Raw genomic sequence first — 18151 nt, 5'->3', positions numbered from 1 at the left:
AAAATCATCATCAACTCAGAGTTTTCCAAACCTACCCAGAAGCCGAGAGGGAAAGAGTGAGAGGGAAGGAGAGAGAGAGGAAGAGAGAGAAACAGATAGAAAAAAGAGAGGAAGGAAAAGGGAAAGAAAAAGAATGGGAGTAAGGAAGAGAGAAAGAAAATCAAAATCTAGTTTGAAACTAGCTCAACTATGTGGCATTTTGATATTGATAGAGTTGCCCTATTATGAGCTCACTGTTATAGACACACAGTACAGTATTTTATTTTGAAATTCTCTGAGGCAAAACAGGGTGGGTTTTTTATTTGTTTGTTTATTTGTTTGTTTGTTTGTTTGTTTATTTATTATTTCTGTGCTGCCCAGTCCCGAAGGGACTGCCGCTCAGACACTATACTTTTCCGCCCCCCCCCCAAAAAATTAGAGGGAACACTGTCCCAGAGCCCCCGTGCAAGCCAAAAATCAGCTTGCCAGTGTGCACATGCGATCCGGCAGATATAGCTCTGCGTGCCACCTGTGGCACACGTGCCATGGGTTCACCATCACAGTTATGGGGTGATTTAAAAAAAAATAAAAATCAGAGCTTAAAATAAGAACGCAATAATTTAAGAAAAGTTCTACATATCAACACATTCTTATGGTATAGTATAGCAACAATTGTTTAATAAATAAGTAAACCATTTTTTAATTTTTGTTTCTAGGTGTATGTGGAATTTGATGATCTTGAATGGGAAAAACGAGAATGGGTTAAAGTTTATGAAGACTTTGCAGCATTCCTTGTGGAATACCAACTGATCTGGACAAAGAGGAAGGATCCTAGCCAGTCTCAGGGATCAAAAATCAAACATATTCAATGGCCTGCACTGGTAAGATGCCTATATAATGTTTTAATGTCCATTGAGAAACTTTAGAAAACACAGTAGTCTTATATTGTTGTTTGCAATTTATAAATCAGTCTTTTTTTTAAAAAAACGAAAACTCTGGTTATAACTGTATTCTTACTTCGGTGATTAGAAAAACTATGCAGCCTTTTTCCTTTCAATTCTAAAATCAGATTGGATTTTGATACTGCTGTGTTTGGGATATATTGCGGTTTGCCTCTATTTTGACCCTTCATAAATTACACATTGAAAGTATTCTGCAACTTTTTGCTAGCTCAGCTATTCTTGCTTCTGTCCTACATAAGGATTAGGTATAAGTGTCGGCCAGCCATGTTTTTTTTAAATTTCCTGCAGAGATTTGTGATGCACTCTGATTTTCTCTTGTTCATTTTGGGGCTACTGTTCATCTTGGGGCCACACATTTTTGACAATGTCCCTCGCCAAAGGCTCCTAAAAAAGCTCTTCAGCCACAAAATTAGAGGACAGGTCTTGCCCTGGATTGGTAGCTGGCTAAATTGTAGGAAGCAAAGGGTGGCAATAAATGGACAATTCTCTGGATGGAAAGTGAGAAGTGGTGTACCCCAAGGTTCAGTTTTGGGACCTTTACTTTTTAATTTATTCATTAATGATCTTTTTTAAAAAAAATATTTTTATTGATTTTTGACAATTTTTATATCACACAACATAAAACAGTGCATAGTGAATTGTGCCCACCACCCCGACACACACACATTCCCCACCCCCAAATCGGGGGTGTTTCTTGTATAGTCCACTTAACCCAAGAGCAATATAGCTGTTTACATATTATAGAGTGATCCCAATTTATTTCTTGTAGCTTGGTCTCGGATTCTGCTCGTCATATATCGTCTTACCTTGTCCCACCGTCCCATCAGTTGTCTCAATTCAGTTTCATTATCCGAATTTATCCTTTTATCCATAATTTCAAATTGAATATGGTCCACCATGTACCTATACCAATTTTGCATTGTCCATTTTGTCGCATCCTTCCAACCCAAAACTATTACTGCCTGAGCGCTTTCTATTGCTGCTTTTTTTATTTCTCTAAATTCTCCCATCACATTGCTTTTTACTACTACTGCCATTTCCTTAGTGATTGTCCATTGTATATTTAGCATTCTATTGATATCCTCTTTCACTTTTTGCCAAAATTCCTGCACTACCGGGCATTCCCAAAACATATGCATAAACACTCCTTTGTCTTGACACCCATGCCAACAATTCCCCCTAACATTCTGCTGAAAATGTGCGAATTGAACGGGAGTAAATTTATTCATTAATGATCTGGAAGTAGAAGTATTTAGTGAGGTAGCAAAGTTTGCTGACGACACTGAATTATTCTGGGTAGTGCAAAGTGCAAAGTTATGCATATCGGGGCAAAGAACACCAATTATACCTACCAACTGATAGGGACCAAGCTTTCTGAGACAACCCAAGAAAGGGATCTTGGGTTGTCCTCAAAGAAGGATATAATGGAACTGGGAAAGGTGCAAAAAAAGGGGAACAGGAATGATCAAGGAAATGGAGCACTTCCCTTATGAAACCATGTTGCAACACCTAGATCTCTTCAGCCTTGAAAGACCGCTTTTAAGAGGTGACTTGATCAAAGTGTATAAAATCATGTATGGGATAGAAAAGGTGGATAGAGAAAAAATCTTTGCCCCCCACACATCTCACACATCTTTTCTCTCTCACACAATACTAGGATGAGGGGGCACTCCCTAAAGCTCATAGGTAAAAAAAATGAGGACAAATAAAGGAAATATTTCTTCACCCAGAGGGTCATTGGTTTATGGAATTCACTTCCAGAAGAAGCCTGTCAGCCTGGAAAGCTTCAAGTCAGGATTGCCATGTGTATCGGTGGTTATTGAAACGGATGTCTATGTTGGTTGAGGCAGGCAGGATTCCCTTGGGTACCATTTGTTGGGGGTCAAGGGAAACGGAGGGTTTTGCCTTGTCTTTCTGCTCAAGATCCCCGTGTACAACTGATGGACCACTGTGTGATGCAGAATGCTGGGCTCGATGGGCTTTGACCCGATTCAGCATGGCTCTTCTTACGTTATTATGTTCACTGGTGCAAAGCTATTGGCTTCTGTTGTGATTCAGCCTGAGGCTCCTCAGGGAACGGCTGGAACTCTGCCGGACCCATGCTCAGAGGGGGAGGACGATGAACAGGAGGGGGAGGACCAGGCAGAAGAGGAAGAGAAGGAGGGAGAGCAGCCTGAGACCCCCCCGGGGGGGCTCTCCCCAGCGAGTAGCCTGGATTCATTAGATGAAGACGCCCAGGCTATCATAGATATGAGGCAGAGACAGGCAGCCCAAAGAAGGGGCCAATTAGCAAGGTATTTCCATCCCTGAATTGGTAACAGCTGGGTTTGGGTGTGGTTCTCCTCAGCAGGGTTGAAAAGGCAGGCCCGCCCTTACTGTATTGTGGAGAGTTATCAATTGGGAGTCCTGTGACCTTGCTTCGATTCTTGGCGTCTCTGATCCTGGCTTGTGGCTTCGAAGGCTGAAGACTTGGGGGAGGCGTGGGTTTTATTACCTCCAGTGTTGTTTTTGCCAGCAAGAATCCCGTTTTATTGCCTGGCCGTCGTGAAACCCCTGTGAAGCTTCATAACGTTCCTGTCTGTAAGAACAGTTTTTGTTACCTGTGTTTGCTTTCAAATATATAAACTGCCTTTGCTTTTTACCAGTGTGTCTGGATACTCTTTTTAGTTGGTGTTGGCGTCTGGGGGGACTCAGACAGAACAGCTTCCAACTAAACATTGTTCTCATTTCTTAATCTCATGAGGATCTTTGTATGCAGCTTACCATGGATCAATCAAGCAGACAAAGAGATTTGAGTTGCAGTTTCTTTCTCCCAGCTGTGTTGATCTGTAATGTATTAATTCCTGGAAGAGCCATCCATCATGAATCAGTTTAGCCAATCCCTGATTAAGATTCAGCGTGACTAGAAATACAAGCTTCTTTGAAATTCTTGCTTTACTATCTTCCAATGTTCAAGATTCTTTTCAGGGGATTTGTTTGGTAATGCAAGTTTTCTTCATTTCTGGGCCATCTGGGGTACAGCAGATTCTAATAAATCAGTGGTTAAGGATCTTAAAACATCCTAAGGTTTTTAAGATTTTAGACTCTGGGTCATTCTTTGTCAAGTGGACCAGGTGTCCCCACTCGACCACCTTCAAATTTCAGTGAAACTTTGCACATACTGTATATTCCTTATGGTGTAAAACTGAGGTGTGCAAACTTTTAGGTCCCTATTTTGCACACCCCAGTTTTATACCATAAGGAACATATATATGTGCAAAGTTTTATTGAAGTGGTCAAGTGGGGAAGATTGTGAAAATTGGTCCACTTGATAAAGAATTGGTCCACTTGACAAAGAACCATTTGAATAAATTTTTACACATAATAAATAAAATCTTAAAAATTACATTAATCCAGCAAAAGATTTTGTCAGGTTTATTCAATTTTCTCAGAAAATGTTTAGAAAAAATTGGTGCTAATCACATCTAGTCCTCGACTTACAACAGTTCATTTAATGACCATTCAAAGTTACAATGGCACTGGGGAAAAGTGACTCATGGTCATTTTACAGCATCCCTCATAGTCACATGATCAAAAATCCGGATGTTTGGTAACTGGTTCATATTTATGACAGTTGCAGTGTCCTGGAGTCATATGATCAGCTTTTGTGACCTTCTGACAAGAAAGTCAATGCGGAAGCCAGATTCACTTAACAACCATGTTACTAATTCAACAAATGCAATAATTCACTTAATAACTGTGACAAAAAAAGTCATAAAATAGGCCAAACTCACTTACCAAATATTTAACTTGGCAACACAAATGTGGGGTTCAATTGTGATTGTAAGTGAGAACTACCCGTACATCATGCTGAAAATCTGAAATGCAAGGTGTAAAATGTTGGATATACTTGCATGTATGGTAAGGAATTGTTCCACTGCTGTCCAGTTTTGATTTAATATTAATTTTATTAATGTTTTGGAAGGAGGAATGATTTAAAGATTTCAGTGTGTTTATATTCCTTACCAAATATTTAAAATTTATTTATTTATTTATTTATTTATTTATTTATTACTTAGATTTGTATGCCGCCCCTCTCCGAAGACTCGGGGCGGCTCACAACATGTAAAAACAAATCATAAGCAATCAGACAAATTTAAAATATTTAAATATTTAAAAACCCCATATGCTAACAGACACACACACAGACATACCATGCATAAATTAAACGTGCCCAGGGGGAGATGTTCAGTTCCCCCATGCCTGACGGCAAAGGTGGGTTTTAAGGAGTTTACGGAAGGCAGGAAGAGTAGGGGCAGTTCTAATCTCCGGGGGGAGTTGGTTCCAGAGGGCCGGTGCCGCCACAGAGAAGGCTCTTCCCCTGGGGCCCGCCAACCGACATTGTTTAGTTGACGGGACCCGGAGAAGGCCCACTCTGTGGGACCTAATCGGTCGCTGGGATTCGTGCGGCAGGAGGCGGTCTCGGAGATATTCTGGTCCGAGCTTTAAAGGTCATAACCAACACTTTGAATTGTGACCGGAAATTGATCGGCAGCCAATGCAGACTGCGGAGTGATGGTGAAACATGGGCATACCTAGGTAGGCCCATGACTGCTCTCGCAGCTGCATTTTGCACGATCTGAAGTTTCCGAACACTTATAATTATCAAACTCAAAGTTATTGAGAATTTAAGTAGCAAGAAGAGTATTTTGATTAGATGAAAACCCAGACTTACAGTGGAACTACATTGTGTATGATTGTGTAGTTAGGGATTTTATTATGTTATCAATGTTTTTAATTGGTTAAAAACTTTCAGTAAGTAATGCCATTAGTGTTTTTAATCTAAGGCAGATTAATATGAAATTCCTCCCCTGTGTTATTAAAAGAAAACGTTAGCTACTGGAGTCAAGTTAGTCCATCCTTTTCATGGATGTTAATAAGGTGTTTCATACTCTGGCTGAACACAGGGCAAACGCATAGTCATTTCATTTTAGTAATTACAAAGATATTGGCTTGATAAGCATCTATCTATTTTAAGCTCCTTAATTAATGAGAGGACTCTTAAGGAAAAGGCAGGATTTATGATAAATATTGAATAATGTTTGTCCTGTTAAGATTGGACAATTAGCCCAATTTTTACCCACAGCAACTATGCTGGGGGATAAGGCTTTGCTTTACCAGGTTTCACTGTCAGAGAATGATCCCCTCAAACATCTTGATGGTATTCAAAGAGGAAAAACAGCAGCCCTTAAAGTTTTCCACTCACCTTCTCTGTTGTGATTAGATCTGCATACTCAAAAAACTGGTTGTGCTGGAAGTTACAATCAAAAGTCATAGGTGTGAAGTCCTTGGTGCTCTGTGAGCTTGGTTATTTGCTTGCAGACATTTCGTTTTGCAATATGCAGATGTTTCATTACCCAACTAGGCAGTGATGTTCCAAGGAAAGACTCCACAGTTCAACCCTGAACTACCATATGTTGTTCTGTTAAACGACATAAGGCCAGGCTTTCTGCGGGACCACCTTTTTCCCACTATTTCTACCTATCCAGTATTCATCACCTCGAGGTTCGACTACTGTAATGCTCTCTATATGGGGCTACCTTTGAAAAGTGTTCGGAAACTTCAGATCGTGCAGAATGCAGCTGCGAGAGCGGTCATGGGCTTACCTAGGTATGCCCATGTTTCACCAACATTCCGCAGTCTGCATTGGTTGCCGATCAACTTCCGGTCACAATTCAAAGTGTTGGTTATGACCTTTAAAGCCCTTCATGGCACTGGACCAGAATATCTCCGAGACCGCCTGCTACCGCACGAATCCCAGCGACCGATTAGTTCCCACAGAGTGGGCCTTCTCCGGGTCCCGTCAACTAAACAATGTCGGTTGGCGGGCCCCAGGGGAAGAGCCTTCTCTGTGGCGGCCCCGACCCTCTGGAACCAACTCCCCCCGGAGATTAGAACTGCCCCTACCCACCTGTGTCGTCAGGCATGGGGGAACTGAGACATCTCCCCCGGGCATATACAATTTATGAATGGTATGTGTGTATGTATGTGTGTTTAGAAAATGGGGTTTTTAAATGTTTTTAGTAGAAATTTAGATTTGTTGTGAATTGTTTTTTCACTTTGTTGTGAGCCACCCCGAGTCTGCGGAGAGGGGCGGCATACAAATCTAAATAAATAAATAAATAAATAAATAAATAAATAAATAAATAAATAAATATAATAATAATAATAATAATTCACAGAATGAGCATCTCCCTATCTAAGAATCTTGATGGCATGCAGATCCCTCTCTGTGGGCATGCACACCATTGCCCCAGCTCAGCCAGCTGATCTTCGGGTTTTGGCCAGCTGGTTGTCAGGTTTCCAAGGTGCACATGTGTGCCGGCCAGCTGGTCTTCAGGTTTCCGGCACTCTGGTACAAGCGCATGCCTTCCAGTTTGGGTACTCTGTGCCTTCTGCCGCATGAATCCCAGCGACCGGTTAGATCCCACAGAGTTGGCCTTCTCCGGGTCCCGTCGACTAAGCAATGTCATTTGGCGGGACCCAGGAGAAGAGCCTTCTCTGTGGCGGCCCCAGCCCTCTGGAACCAGCTCCCTTCAGATATCAGAGTTGCCCCCATCCTCCTTACCTTTCGCAAGCTCCTTAAAACCCACCTCTGTTGACAGGCATGGGGGAATTGAAATTTCCCTTCCCCCTAGGCTTATAGAATTTATAGCTGGTATGCTTGTATGTATGAGTGGTTCTTTAAATTGGGTTTTTTAAGATTATTTTTAATATTAGATTTGTTTACATTGTTTTTTTATACTGTTGTTAGCCGCCCCGAGTCTTCGGAGAGGGGCGGCATACAAATCTAGTAAGTAAGTAAGTAAGTAAGTAAGTAAGTAAGTAAGTAAGTAAGTAAGTAAGTAAGTAAGTAAGTAAGTAAACAAACAAACAAACAAACAAACAAACAAACAAACAAATAAATAAATAAATAAATAAATGGTTCTCCGTACTGGGAGCACGGGTCCAGCAGACATGTGGGCTGGTCGCTGTCCAATCCGTCGAGGACCGAGCCTAGTCTTTAAAAAGCTCTCCTCGACTCCTCGAGTCTTTACTAAGCTCCTAGGAGCCGGGGTGGTGCAGCAGGTAGAGTGCTGTACTGCAGGCCACCGAAGCTGACTGTAGATCTGAAGGTCAGCAGTTCAAATCTCATCACTGGCTCAAGGTTGACTCAGCCTTCCATCCTTCCGAGGTGGGTAAAATGAGGACCCGGCTTGTGGGGGCAATAGGCTAGCTCTGTTAAAAAGTGCTATTGCTAACATGTTGCAAGCCGCTCTGAGTCGAAGGAGAAGGGCAGCATAAAAATTGAATCAATAAATTGAATAAATAAATATCAGAGCCACGCCCATTCATATTTTATGCCATTTGGATGACATATTAATTCACGGTTCCTCTAAAGAGGGCACCTGTTCAGACCTCAACATTGCCATGTCTATGCTACAGGATCATGGTTTTTCCATCAATCTCAAGAAAAGTCAGTTCCATCCGTCTACTTCTATCCAACACCTGGGGGCTATCATCAATTCAGATCTCTCTCAGGTTTTTCTCTCTACTGAGAGAAAAGTCAGTATTAGGGAGCTCATTTCCCAGATACGATCTCAGAGAAGGACTACCATCGTTACCCTGTCTTCCCTACTGGGAAAGATGGTATCCTGCATTGGCATTATTCCCTGGGCCCGTCTTCACGCCAGGGATCTCCAATGGCTTCTGTTACCGTTCCAGAGATCGGGGAACAGCAATTCGGCACGCCTCATCACCGTTTCAACCTCAGTCTTAATATCCCTTACGTGGTGGACCTCCCCCGCTCTGGACAAGGGATCCCCCTTCAACTGTCCAGATCAATTTACCATCACCACGGATGCCAGTTTAACGGGCTGGGATCCCATGCCCAAGGCCTGATAGCCCAAGGCACATGGTCAGCGGAGGAGGCTTCCAGACCTATCAACTGGCTGGAATTGAGAGCAGTGTCTTTGGCCCTCAAACAATTAAAACCACAAATCATCAATCAATCAATCAATCCTGATTCTCACAGACAATATAGCTACAAAGAGTCATATCTGCAGACAAGGGGGCACCAGGTCCAAGGCCCTGATGAGAGAAGCCCTGAAGTTGGGTCTCTGGGCAGAGAGGCATCTACAGTCGTTAGGGGCCGATCACATATTGGGAGTCCTAAATGTACAGGCGGATTGGCTTTCCCGGTCAACTCTGGATCCAGGGGAGCAGAGCCTTCATCTGGCTCTGTTTCAACAAACCTGCCTCAGATTCGGTCACCCATTGCTAGACCTATTTGCGACGTAGGTCAATGCTCAACTCCCTCGATTCTTCTCCAGGTTCCCATCCCCAAGAGCGGAGGCGACAAATGCACTCGGAATCCCTTGGCTTCGAGGGCTGCTTTATGCCTTCCCTCCAATTCCTATTCTTCCAGATGTGATCCACAAGATCATCCTCGAGAAGGCCCAGGTGATTCTGATAGCCCCTCACTGGCCATGCTGGCCCTGGTTTACGGACCTACAACATTTATCCGTCCAGGACCCCTGGCGACTCCCCATTTCGGAGGATATGTTGCAGCAGGGGGCCTCTCTCCATCCAGATCCAGAGTGGTTCCACCTCACCGCTTGGCTATTATCCGGCGCGACTTAGATCTGCAAGGATACGACCCGGACACTGTAGAAATAATCCTAAAAGTCAGAAGAGTTTCCACCAACAGGATTTACGACCAGACCTGGTCCAAGTTTCACCAATGATGCTCACAGGAGTATCTATCCCCCCTATGTATTCCCATTCACAGGATCGTAGCCTTCCTCATGAAGGGGTTCCATCAAGGCCTCTCATCCAGCACCATCCGACGTCATCTGGCTGCCCTATCTTCGGTCCTAGCAGGGCCTCGCAGACAACCACTCTGCTCCTTTCCGGAAATTCAAGAATTCCTAAGAGGTATTTCGAACCTCAGACCTTCCAAGGTTCACAGATACCCGTCCTGGGACTTACCGCAGGTTCTCCACTCCCTCACTCAGGCATCATATGAACCCCTAAGATCAGCATCCTTCAGGTATCTTACAAGGTAGCATTCCTGGTGGCGATAACATCTGCCCGACGCATCTCGGAATTGGCAGCCCTTTCCATTCGGCAGGATCTATGCCAGTTCCATTCGGACAAAGTAGACCTGCGCCTGGACCCCTCCTTTCTACCCAAGGTTAGTTCCATGTTCCACAGATCCCAGGACATTGTGTTGTCTTCTTTTTGTTCCAACCAGAGCCATCATCTTGCGGTCAGATGGCACACCTTAGACCTCACCAGAGCACTGAGAATCTACATCCAACGGACGAGACCCATTCGAAGGTCTGAACCCCTATTCGTGGCCTACCATCCCAGATCCCTGGGATCCAAGGTATCCTCAACCATAATAGGTCGTTGGATCTGAGGGACTATCTCAAAGGCTTATGAGTCAGTTTCCCTCACCATACCTAGCAGTATCACAGCACATTCCACGAGAAGTGCAGCCACATCTGCCGCATGGGCAACTCAAGCTCCATTGGAAGAAGTCTGCAAAACAGCCACTTGGGCCTCTCCAAACTCTTTCATACGGCATTACAAAATTGACTCTTACGCTTCAGCGGATGATGCCTTCGGCAGAAGAGTCCTCCAATCCGTTATCTCTCACGATAGCGAACTAATCCCTCCCTAGGGACTCATCTATTGGGTATGTCCCACGTGACTGCTGGACCCGCTCTCTCAGTACGGAGAATAGGCGTTGATTGCTTACCTGAACGCCTCTTCTCGTACGATGAGCAGGTACAGCAGTCACTTCCCTCCCTGTTTTTCCTTTCTAACTATGGTTATTCCTTTAACCTGTTTCCTTTCCTATCATGAGAGTTGAACACTATTGAGCCACCACAATTGAGCCCAAGTCTACGGATTTGCGAATTCTGGGGAAGGGGCAGATCCAGCAGGCTTTTTAAAGACTAGGCTCGGTCCTCGACGGATTGGACAGCGAGCAACCCACGTGACTGCTGTACCCGCTCATCGTACGCGAAGAGGCGTTCAGGTAAGCAATCAACGCCTATTCACCATCACTGTCTAATTGTAGAATTCTTTATTGGCCAAGTGTGATTGGACACACAAGGAATTTGTCATTGGTGCATATGCTCTCAGTGTACATAAAAGAAAAGATAGCTTTATCAAGAATCATGAGGTACAACGTTTCATGATTGTCACAGGATAAAAATAAGCAATCAGGAAACATTCAATATTAATATAAATCAAAGGATACAAGAAACAAAGTTACAATCATACAGTCATAACTGGGAGGAGATGAGTAATAGGGACGATGAGAAAACTAATATTAATAGTAATGCAGCCTTAGTGAATAGATTGATAATAGTGAGGGAATTATTTGTTTAGCAGAGTGATGGCGCTTGGGGGAAATAGCTGTCCTTGTGTCTAGTTGTTCTGGTGTGTAGTGATCTATAGTTGTTTTGAGGGTATGAATTGAAATAATTTATGTCCAGGATGCAAGGGGTCAGTAAATATTTTCACAGCCCTCTTTTTTGACTAGTGCAGTATATGGGTCCTCAATGGAAGGCAGGTCAGCAGTAATTTTTTTTTTCTGCAGTTCTGATTATCCTTTGAAGTCTGTGTCTGTCTTATTGGGTTGAAGAACTGAACCAGTTATAGAGGTGCAGATGACAGACTCAATGATTTCTCTGTAGATCTGTATCAGCAGCTCCTTGGGCAGTTTGAGCTTCCTGAGTTGGCACAGAAAGAACATTATTTGTTGTGATTTTTTTGATAACGTTTTGGATGCTAGGTGACCATTTTAGGTTTTGAGATATGATAGAACCTAGAAATTTGAAGGTCTCTACTGTTGATACTTGTATTGTCTTGTATTGTAAGAGGTGGTGGGATGGGAGGCTTTCTCCTAAAATTTTACCACCATTTCTACGGTTTTGAATGTGATCAATTCCAGATGGTTATAGTCGCACCACGAGGCTAGTTGTTCAACCCTCCCGTCTGTATGTGGTTTCATCATCTCGAATGAGACCAGTCATTTTTGTATAATTAGTAAACTTTAACAAATGGATCGTTTGAGATGCAGTCATTGGTATATAGAAAGAAGTGGTGAGAATACACAGCCTTCACAGGGGGGCTGTGCTAATTGTACAGATATCTGGTGTGATTTTGCCTAGCTTCACCTGCTGCTTTCCTGTCTGTTAGGAAGCTTGTGATTCACTTTCAAGTGTGTTCAGGTGCTGCTAGCTGGTTCAGCTTAGTTAGAAGAGTGTCTGGAATGATGGTATTGAATGCTGAGTTAAGTTTACAAAGAGGTCCCTTACTGTTCTGTCGGGCTCTCTGGTAGACTTCTCCCAAAAATTCACAGGTACAAATTTCAGACACACACACGTTTGAAAATTCAAAACAATGTTCTTTATAATGAAAATTCACTTAAAACAAGCCCTCTTTTGGTATAGCAAAGAGCACTCGTCTCCAAACAAACTGGTAATTTGTACAAGTCCCTTATCAGTTCTGTGATACGTAGCTTGCAGCTGTGAGGCAATTCACAGTCCTTCTTCTTTCACAAAGTGACACACACTTTGCTCTGGTTTAGTTTCAAAGCGGGGGAAAATCAGCACACAAAAAGTCAAAGTCAGTAAAGCAGTCACGAAACACAACGATCAGATAATCCTCCAGAATGGCCAAACCCACAGGCTGCTATTTATAGCAGCCTCACTAATCACCACAGCCCCACCCAACCACAGGTGGCCTCATTTTCTTTGATAATAATCTCTCAGTTGTTGCTGCCTATGCATCGCTCTCCGCATGCGTGGCTGTATCATTAACTCTTGTTCCGAATCCAAGGAGGAGCTAGATAATTGATCTCCTTCTGAGCTGTCTGCCACACTCTATTCCTCCCTGTCACTCATGTCTTCTTGGTCAGAGGAGCCTTCATCAGCAGATTCCACCAGGGGGGCAAAACAGGCCTGCAGCATGTGGATGTCTCCCCCACATCCACAGTCCTTGGGGCAGGAGCTGGGCCAGAGCTAACCACAACACTTACGTAGGTCTTTGGAGATTCAAGTTGTTGTAGAATGTAGTGCAGAAGCACTAAGTTAGTTAACTATGTGGGAATTTAATCATTATGATTGGTTGTTTTAGTCCATTTTTTAAAAAATGTTATTCAATATTGTTTTTAAATACATAAGCTACTCAGGGCTGTTTATGAGTTGGATAGCCTGAAAATGTTTCTCATACCTGCCTTAGCCCTTCAGTGAGGTGGGGTTAATGTTTCTGCAAGTATGTTCTCGTTTCTGGCAGAAATTAACTTTTTCCCCAGTAGAACTTGGCTCACTCATTCTTTTTAGAATATTTTTAATCCAGATGGTTTCTGTTGAACAGTATTTTCCTGCTAGGCTTTTATATAGTAAGACTTTCATTTGGGAGTTTAGTTGCCAACCTATTGCGGTTTAATTTCCAGACTGCTGGATCACAAAAAAAACCAGAACAAGGCCTCCTGTCTTTTTTTCAAATCCTTGAGCCATCTTTTTCACAAGATTTGATGTTTTGTCCTCTTCGGTGTTAGTTGCAGTATGTCATAACATCCCCATTTCACAGTTCCTGTGTCTTTCTGGGATAGGCTCTGTAGAAACTTTGAGTCATATAATGTTCCATTGTTCATTTTACAAGGATCAGCAGCCTCTCCTGTTTTATCCTATCCTTCAGAAACATAGAAACATAGAAGACTGACGGCAGAAAAAGACCTCATGGTCCATCTAGTCTGCCCTTATACTATTTCCTGTATTTTATCTTACAATGGATATACAGTGGTACCTCGAGATACGAGTTTAATTCGTTCCGGACCTGGGCTCTTAAGTCGAGCAGCTCTTATCTCGAACGACTTTTCCCCATAGGAATTAATGTAAATAATTTTAATTGGTTCCAGCCCTCAAAAAACTCACAAAGTTAGTCTAAATTATGCAGAAAGACATGTTTTTAATGAAGAAATGTACATGTACATATAAATGAATAATGAAGTTTCTTTCACTTAACTTGTAAACTTTCTTAAACTTTTAAATTTACATATGTTCAACTTCTCTGCCACCCAATCCTGTAGGACAGAGGTCCCCAACCCTTTTTGCACCAGGGACCGGCTTTAAGCGATCAAGAGAGGAATGGGTGAATGAATGGACGGAGGGTGGGAAGGAAGGAAGGAAAGAGGGAAGGGACAGGAACAGAGGAAGGAAGCAAGGAAACTTATGAAAGGGGAGAGTAAGAGAGGAATGAGTGAAGGGAGGGAGGGAAGAAGGTGGGAAGGAGAAAGAAAAGAAGAAATAGAGGAATGGAAGGTAAAAGAGAGAAAGAAAAAGAGCAAGAAAGAAAGAAAGAAAGCAAGAAAGAAAGAAAGAAAGGGGGAAGGGACAGGAACAGAGGAAGGAAGCAAGGAAACTTATGAAAGGGGAGAGTAAGAGAGGAATGAGTGAAGGGAGGGAGGGAAGAAGGTGGGAAGGAGAAAGAAAAGAAGAAATAGAGGAAGGGAAGGTAAAAGAGAGAAAGAAAAAGAGCAAGAAAGAAAGAAAGAAAGAAAGGGGGAAGGGACAGGAACAGAGGAAGGAAGCAAGGAAACTTATGAAAGGGGAGAGTAAGAGAGGAATGAGTGGAGGGAGGGAGGGAAGAAGGTGGGAAGGAGAAAGAAAAGAAGAAATAGAGGAAGGGAAGGTAAAAGAGAGAAAGAAAAAGAGCAAGAAAGAAAGCTGCAAGCACCCCCCCCGAGCCCCCCAGGCCGGCTGCAACCTTTTAAAACACGCGCGCCGCTTCGCAGCTGTCTCCTGAAGCCGAACGCGGAAGTTAGCGTTTGGCTTCAGGAGACAGCTCCTTGGCGCTTGTATCTCGAATTTGGGCTTGTAAGTAGAACAAAAATATCTCTCCCCTCCCAGCTCTTATCTCGAGTTGCTCTTAAGTAGAGCAGCTCTTATGTCGGGGTTCCACTGTATGTTTATCCTAGGCATGTTTAAATTCAGTTACTGTGGATTTACCAACCACGTCTGCTGGAAGTTTGTTCCAAGGATCTACTACTCTTTCAGTGAAATAATATTTTCTCATGTTGCCTTTGATCTTTCCCCCAACTAACTTCAGATTGTGTCCCCTTGTTCTTGTGTTCACTTTCCTATTAAAAACACTTCCCTCCTGAACCTTATTTAACCCTTTAACATATTTAAATGTTTCGATCATGTCCCCCCCTTTCCTTCTGTCCTCCAGACTATACAGAAGTCTTTCCTGATACGTTTTATGCTTAAGACCTTCCACCCTCTTGTAGCCCATCTTTGGACCCGTTCAATTTTGTCAATATCTTTTTGTAGGTGAGGTCTTCAGAACTGAACACAGTACTCCAAATGTGGTCTCACCAGCGCTCTATATAAGGGGATCACAATCTCCCTCTTCCTGCTTGTTATACCTCTAGCTATGCAGCCAAGCATCCTACTTGCTTTCCCTACCGCCTGACTGCATTGTTCACCCATTTTGAGACTGTCAGAAATCACTACCCCTAAATCCTTTTCTTCTAAAGTTTTTGCTAACACAGAACTGCCAATGCAATACTCAGATTGAGGATTCCTTTTCCCCAAGTGCATCATTTTACATTTGGAAACATTAAACTGCAGTTTCCATTGCTTTGACCATTTATCTAGTAAAGCTAAATCATTTACCATATTACAGACCCCTCCAGGAATATCAACCCTATTGCACACTTTAGAGTCATCGGCAAATAGGCAAACCTTCCCTACCAAACCTTCCCCTATGTCATTTAAGGCCGAGTATTTGACTACTACCTTTCTTACCTGTTGGCTGATCTTGGTAACGATATTATCTTAGAGTTGCTAAATGTTCATGTCTGTATGTGACATTGGCCACTCCTTGGCTTGTTAAATTTCATTACTATGTTTTGTATTTTATCTCTACTGTATTCTATTTTAGTTATAAGCAGGTCATTGCCTGTAAGCAATTTGAAACTTGTACATATATAAAGACTGTTGATTTGGACATTAAAAAGTCAATAATTTTAAATTATCAATTTTTCCTCCTGAATTTATGTTGCATATATTTTGAAATGGAATAAAATTTGTTTCCAATATTAATTTCTTTGAATATGCAAGTAAATGTTCTTTCTGCTCTCAGAGCAAATTGTATTAGACAGAATTTCAAAGTTCATTTAAAAATAATTCAAACCGTGATGAATACATCAATATGTGATCTCATTCACAACAACTGAGATGCACAAGGAAAACCTGCAAGTAGTTTAAGGGCTGGTCCTGGACTTATTGTCACCTTAGACTTCACTTCCAAACTTAAAAAGGATGAAGCCTACCTTTTCCTTCCTGGTGTTGCAGTTCTGGATTGTATCTTTTTATCTAACGGAATTATTCATTGGGAAAATGGTGCAAGGGAAGTAAAACTCAGCCTAAATACAAAACAAGTGAAAATCATTTTGTATGCCAATAAAGGAGAATATTTGTAGCTCGGGGTTGAAATGATTGTTCCTTGGTGCTCTCTGAACTTGGACAGGATGCACTGATGATGTTATCTAGTTTGAGAATGAAATATCTGCAACAAAAAATCAAGGTCAAAGAGAACCAAGGACCTCTCAGTGTGTATGCTTTGTAAAATAATGTAATGAAACATTCATGCACCTAGTTGTGCATTTAAAGTCTGTCTAGAAATAGTCATATGTGTTGTCTTAACGTAATCAATGATCTACTTACTGTATATGTTTCACTTAGTTTTCTAATGCATAATAAAACAAAGTCTGATTAAAGATTTGAAGAATCTCCTTAGTCTTCTAAGTTTTCCTAGTATTACCTGAGGAGACTTTTCTTGGGAAATTTAGTCACCTTATACAAGTAAACTGACTACTTCCATAGCAGAAATCTGAGATTTACCTTATGTAACAAAAGTGGATTCTGAAAAATCCAGGAATTATCTGCTACTAATATGTTTTATTAATACAGTGTTCCCTCAATTTCCGCGGGGGATGCGTTCTGAGACCACCCGCGAAAGTTGAATTTCCGCGAAGTAGAGATGCGGAAGTAAATACACCATTTTTGGCTATGGACAGTATCACAAGCCATCCCTTAACACTTTAAACCCCTAAATTACCATTTCCCATTCCCTTAACAACCATTTACTCACCATTATTACTGGTACTCACCATGGAATAAGACACTTAGTGATCCTGATATTTATCAACATAATTATTTATTGACAATAATTATTTTTTTTGTTATTTATTTGCAAAAATAATTAGTTTGCCGATGACATATGATGTCATTGGGTGGGAAAAACCGTGGTATAGGAAAAAAACTGCAAAGTATTTTTTAATTAATATTTTTTGAAAAACCGTGGTATAGGCTATTCGCGAAGTTCGAACCCGCGAAAATCGAGGGAACACTGTAAGTAATACAAAAATTCAGAAAATTATACAATCATATATGACTACTTGTAATTTCTTATTCACTTCACATTTATGTAATCATAGAAAGCAAAAATCATTTCTCCGTACTGAAGGAGCGGGTCCAGCAGTCACATGGGTTGCTCATGTCCAATCCGGTGGAACTGAGCCTAGTATTAAAAAAGCTTGCCGGATCCGCCCCTTCCCCAGAATTCGCTCAGTTCGCATATCCTGCGGTTGTATTGTGAATGCTCGTTCAACATTCTAACACCTTCCCTTCGACCTTTCCTTCAAAAAAGTAGCAAAATATTTAAGGGCTTATAAAATACCTCCTGCGGAGTGAGACGCCTTCTAGTCTCCTGGACTTAGTCGATCGCTTTTCCCTTAAGAAATTCTACGGAGCGATTTTTTCGGCGCGAAGGCCTTCGCGCCCTTTTTTAAAATATCTAGGCCTCTCGTGTTGGCCTTCTGCCAGCCGCGTAGGCCTCAGTCCACCGCGTGGATCCGGGAGCGGGCCTTGGGGGTCCCAGGCTAAATTCTCCACCGGCTAAGCCTCCAACCAGAGTGCCTTGGTTTTACTTAATTGCAAAGTTTAGGGAGGCTGGCCCCGCTGGATTTGGGGGCACGAACTCTGGGTTTGCCCAGATTGTCCTCACGTCTCAGCAGCTTCGAGGCCTCGAAGCAGGATCCATTCCTCTTGGGAAGTCCTTGAAATCTTCTCCTTATAATTTAGTTATTGGCTCAGCCTTGTCTT

The 18151-nt window shown here is 42.3% G+C and overlaps 1 protein-coding gene across 2 annotated transcripts in view; it reads left to right on the top strand.

Annotated features, from left to right (window-relative positions):
• JMJD1C (jumonji domain containing 1C) overlaps nt 1-18151 on the top strand; it is a 213147-nt gene that overhangs the window by 82832 nt on the left and 112164 nt on the right. For both annotated transcript variants that reach the window (XM_070752116.1, XM_070752115.1), the window contains one exon: nt 696-860. Coding sequence is in view for 1 of the 2 variants with exons in the window: in XM_070752115.1 (XP_070608216.1) it covers nt 696-860 (165 nt within the window). In the remaining variant the exon portion in view is untranslated. The remainder of the gene's footprint in view (nt 1-695; nt 861-18151) is intronic.

The sequence above is a fragment of the Erythrolamprus reginae genome, chromosome 5, assembly GCF_031021105.1.
Source record: "Erythrolamprus reginae isolate rEryReg1 chromosome 5, rEryReg1.hap1, whole genome shotgun sequence".
Classification (NCBI taxonomy): domain Eukaryota; kingdom Metazoa; phylum Chordata; class Lepidosauria; order Squamata; family Dipsadidae; genus Erythrolamprus; species Erythrolamprus reginae.
Note: the sequence above shows the minus strand (reverse complement) of the source record. Positions and strands in the feature narration are given on the sequence as shown.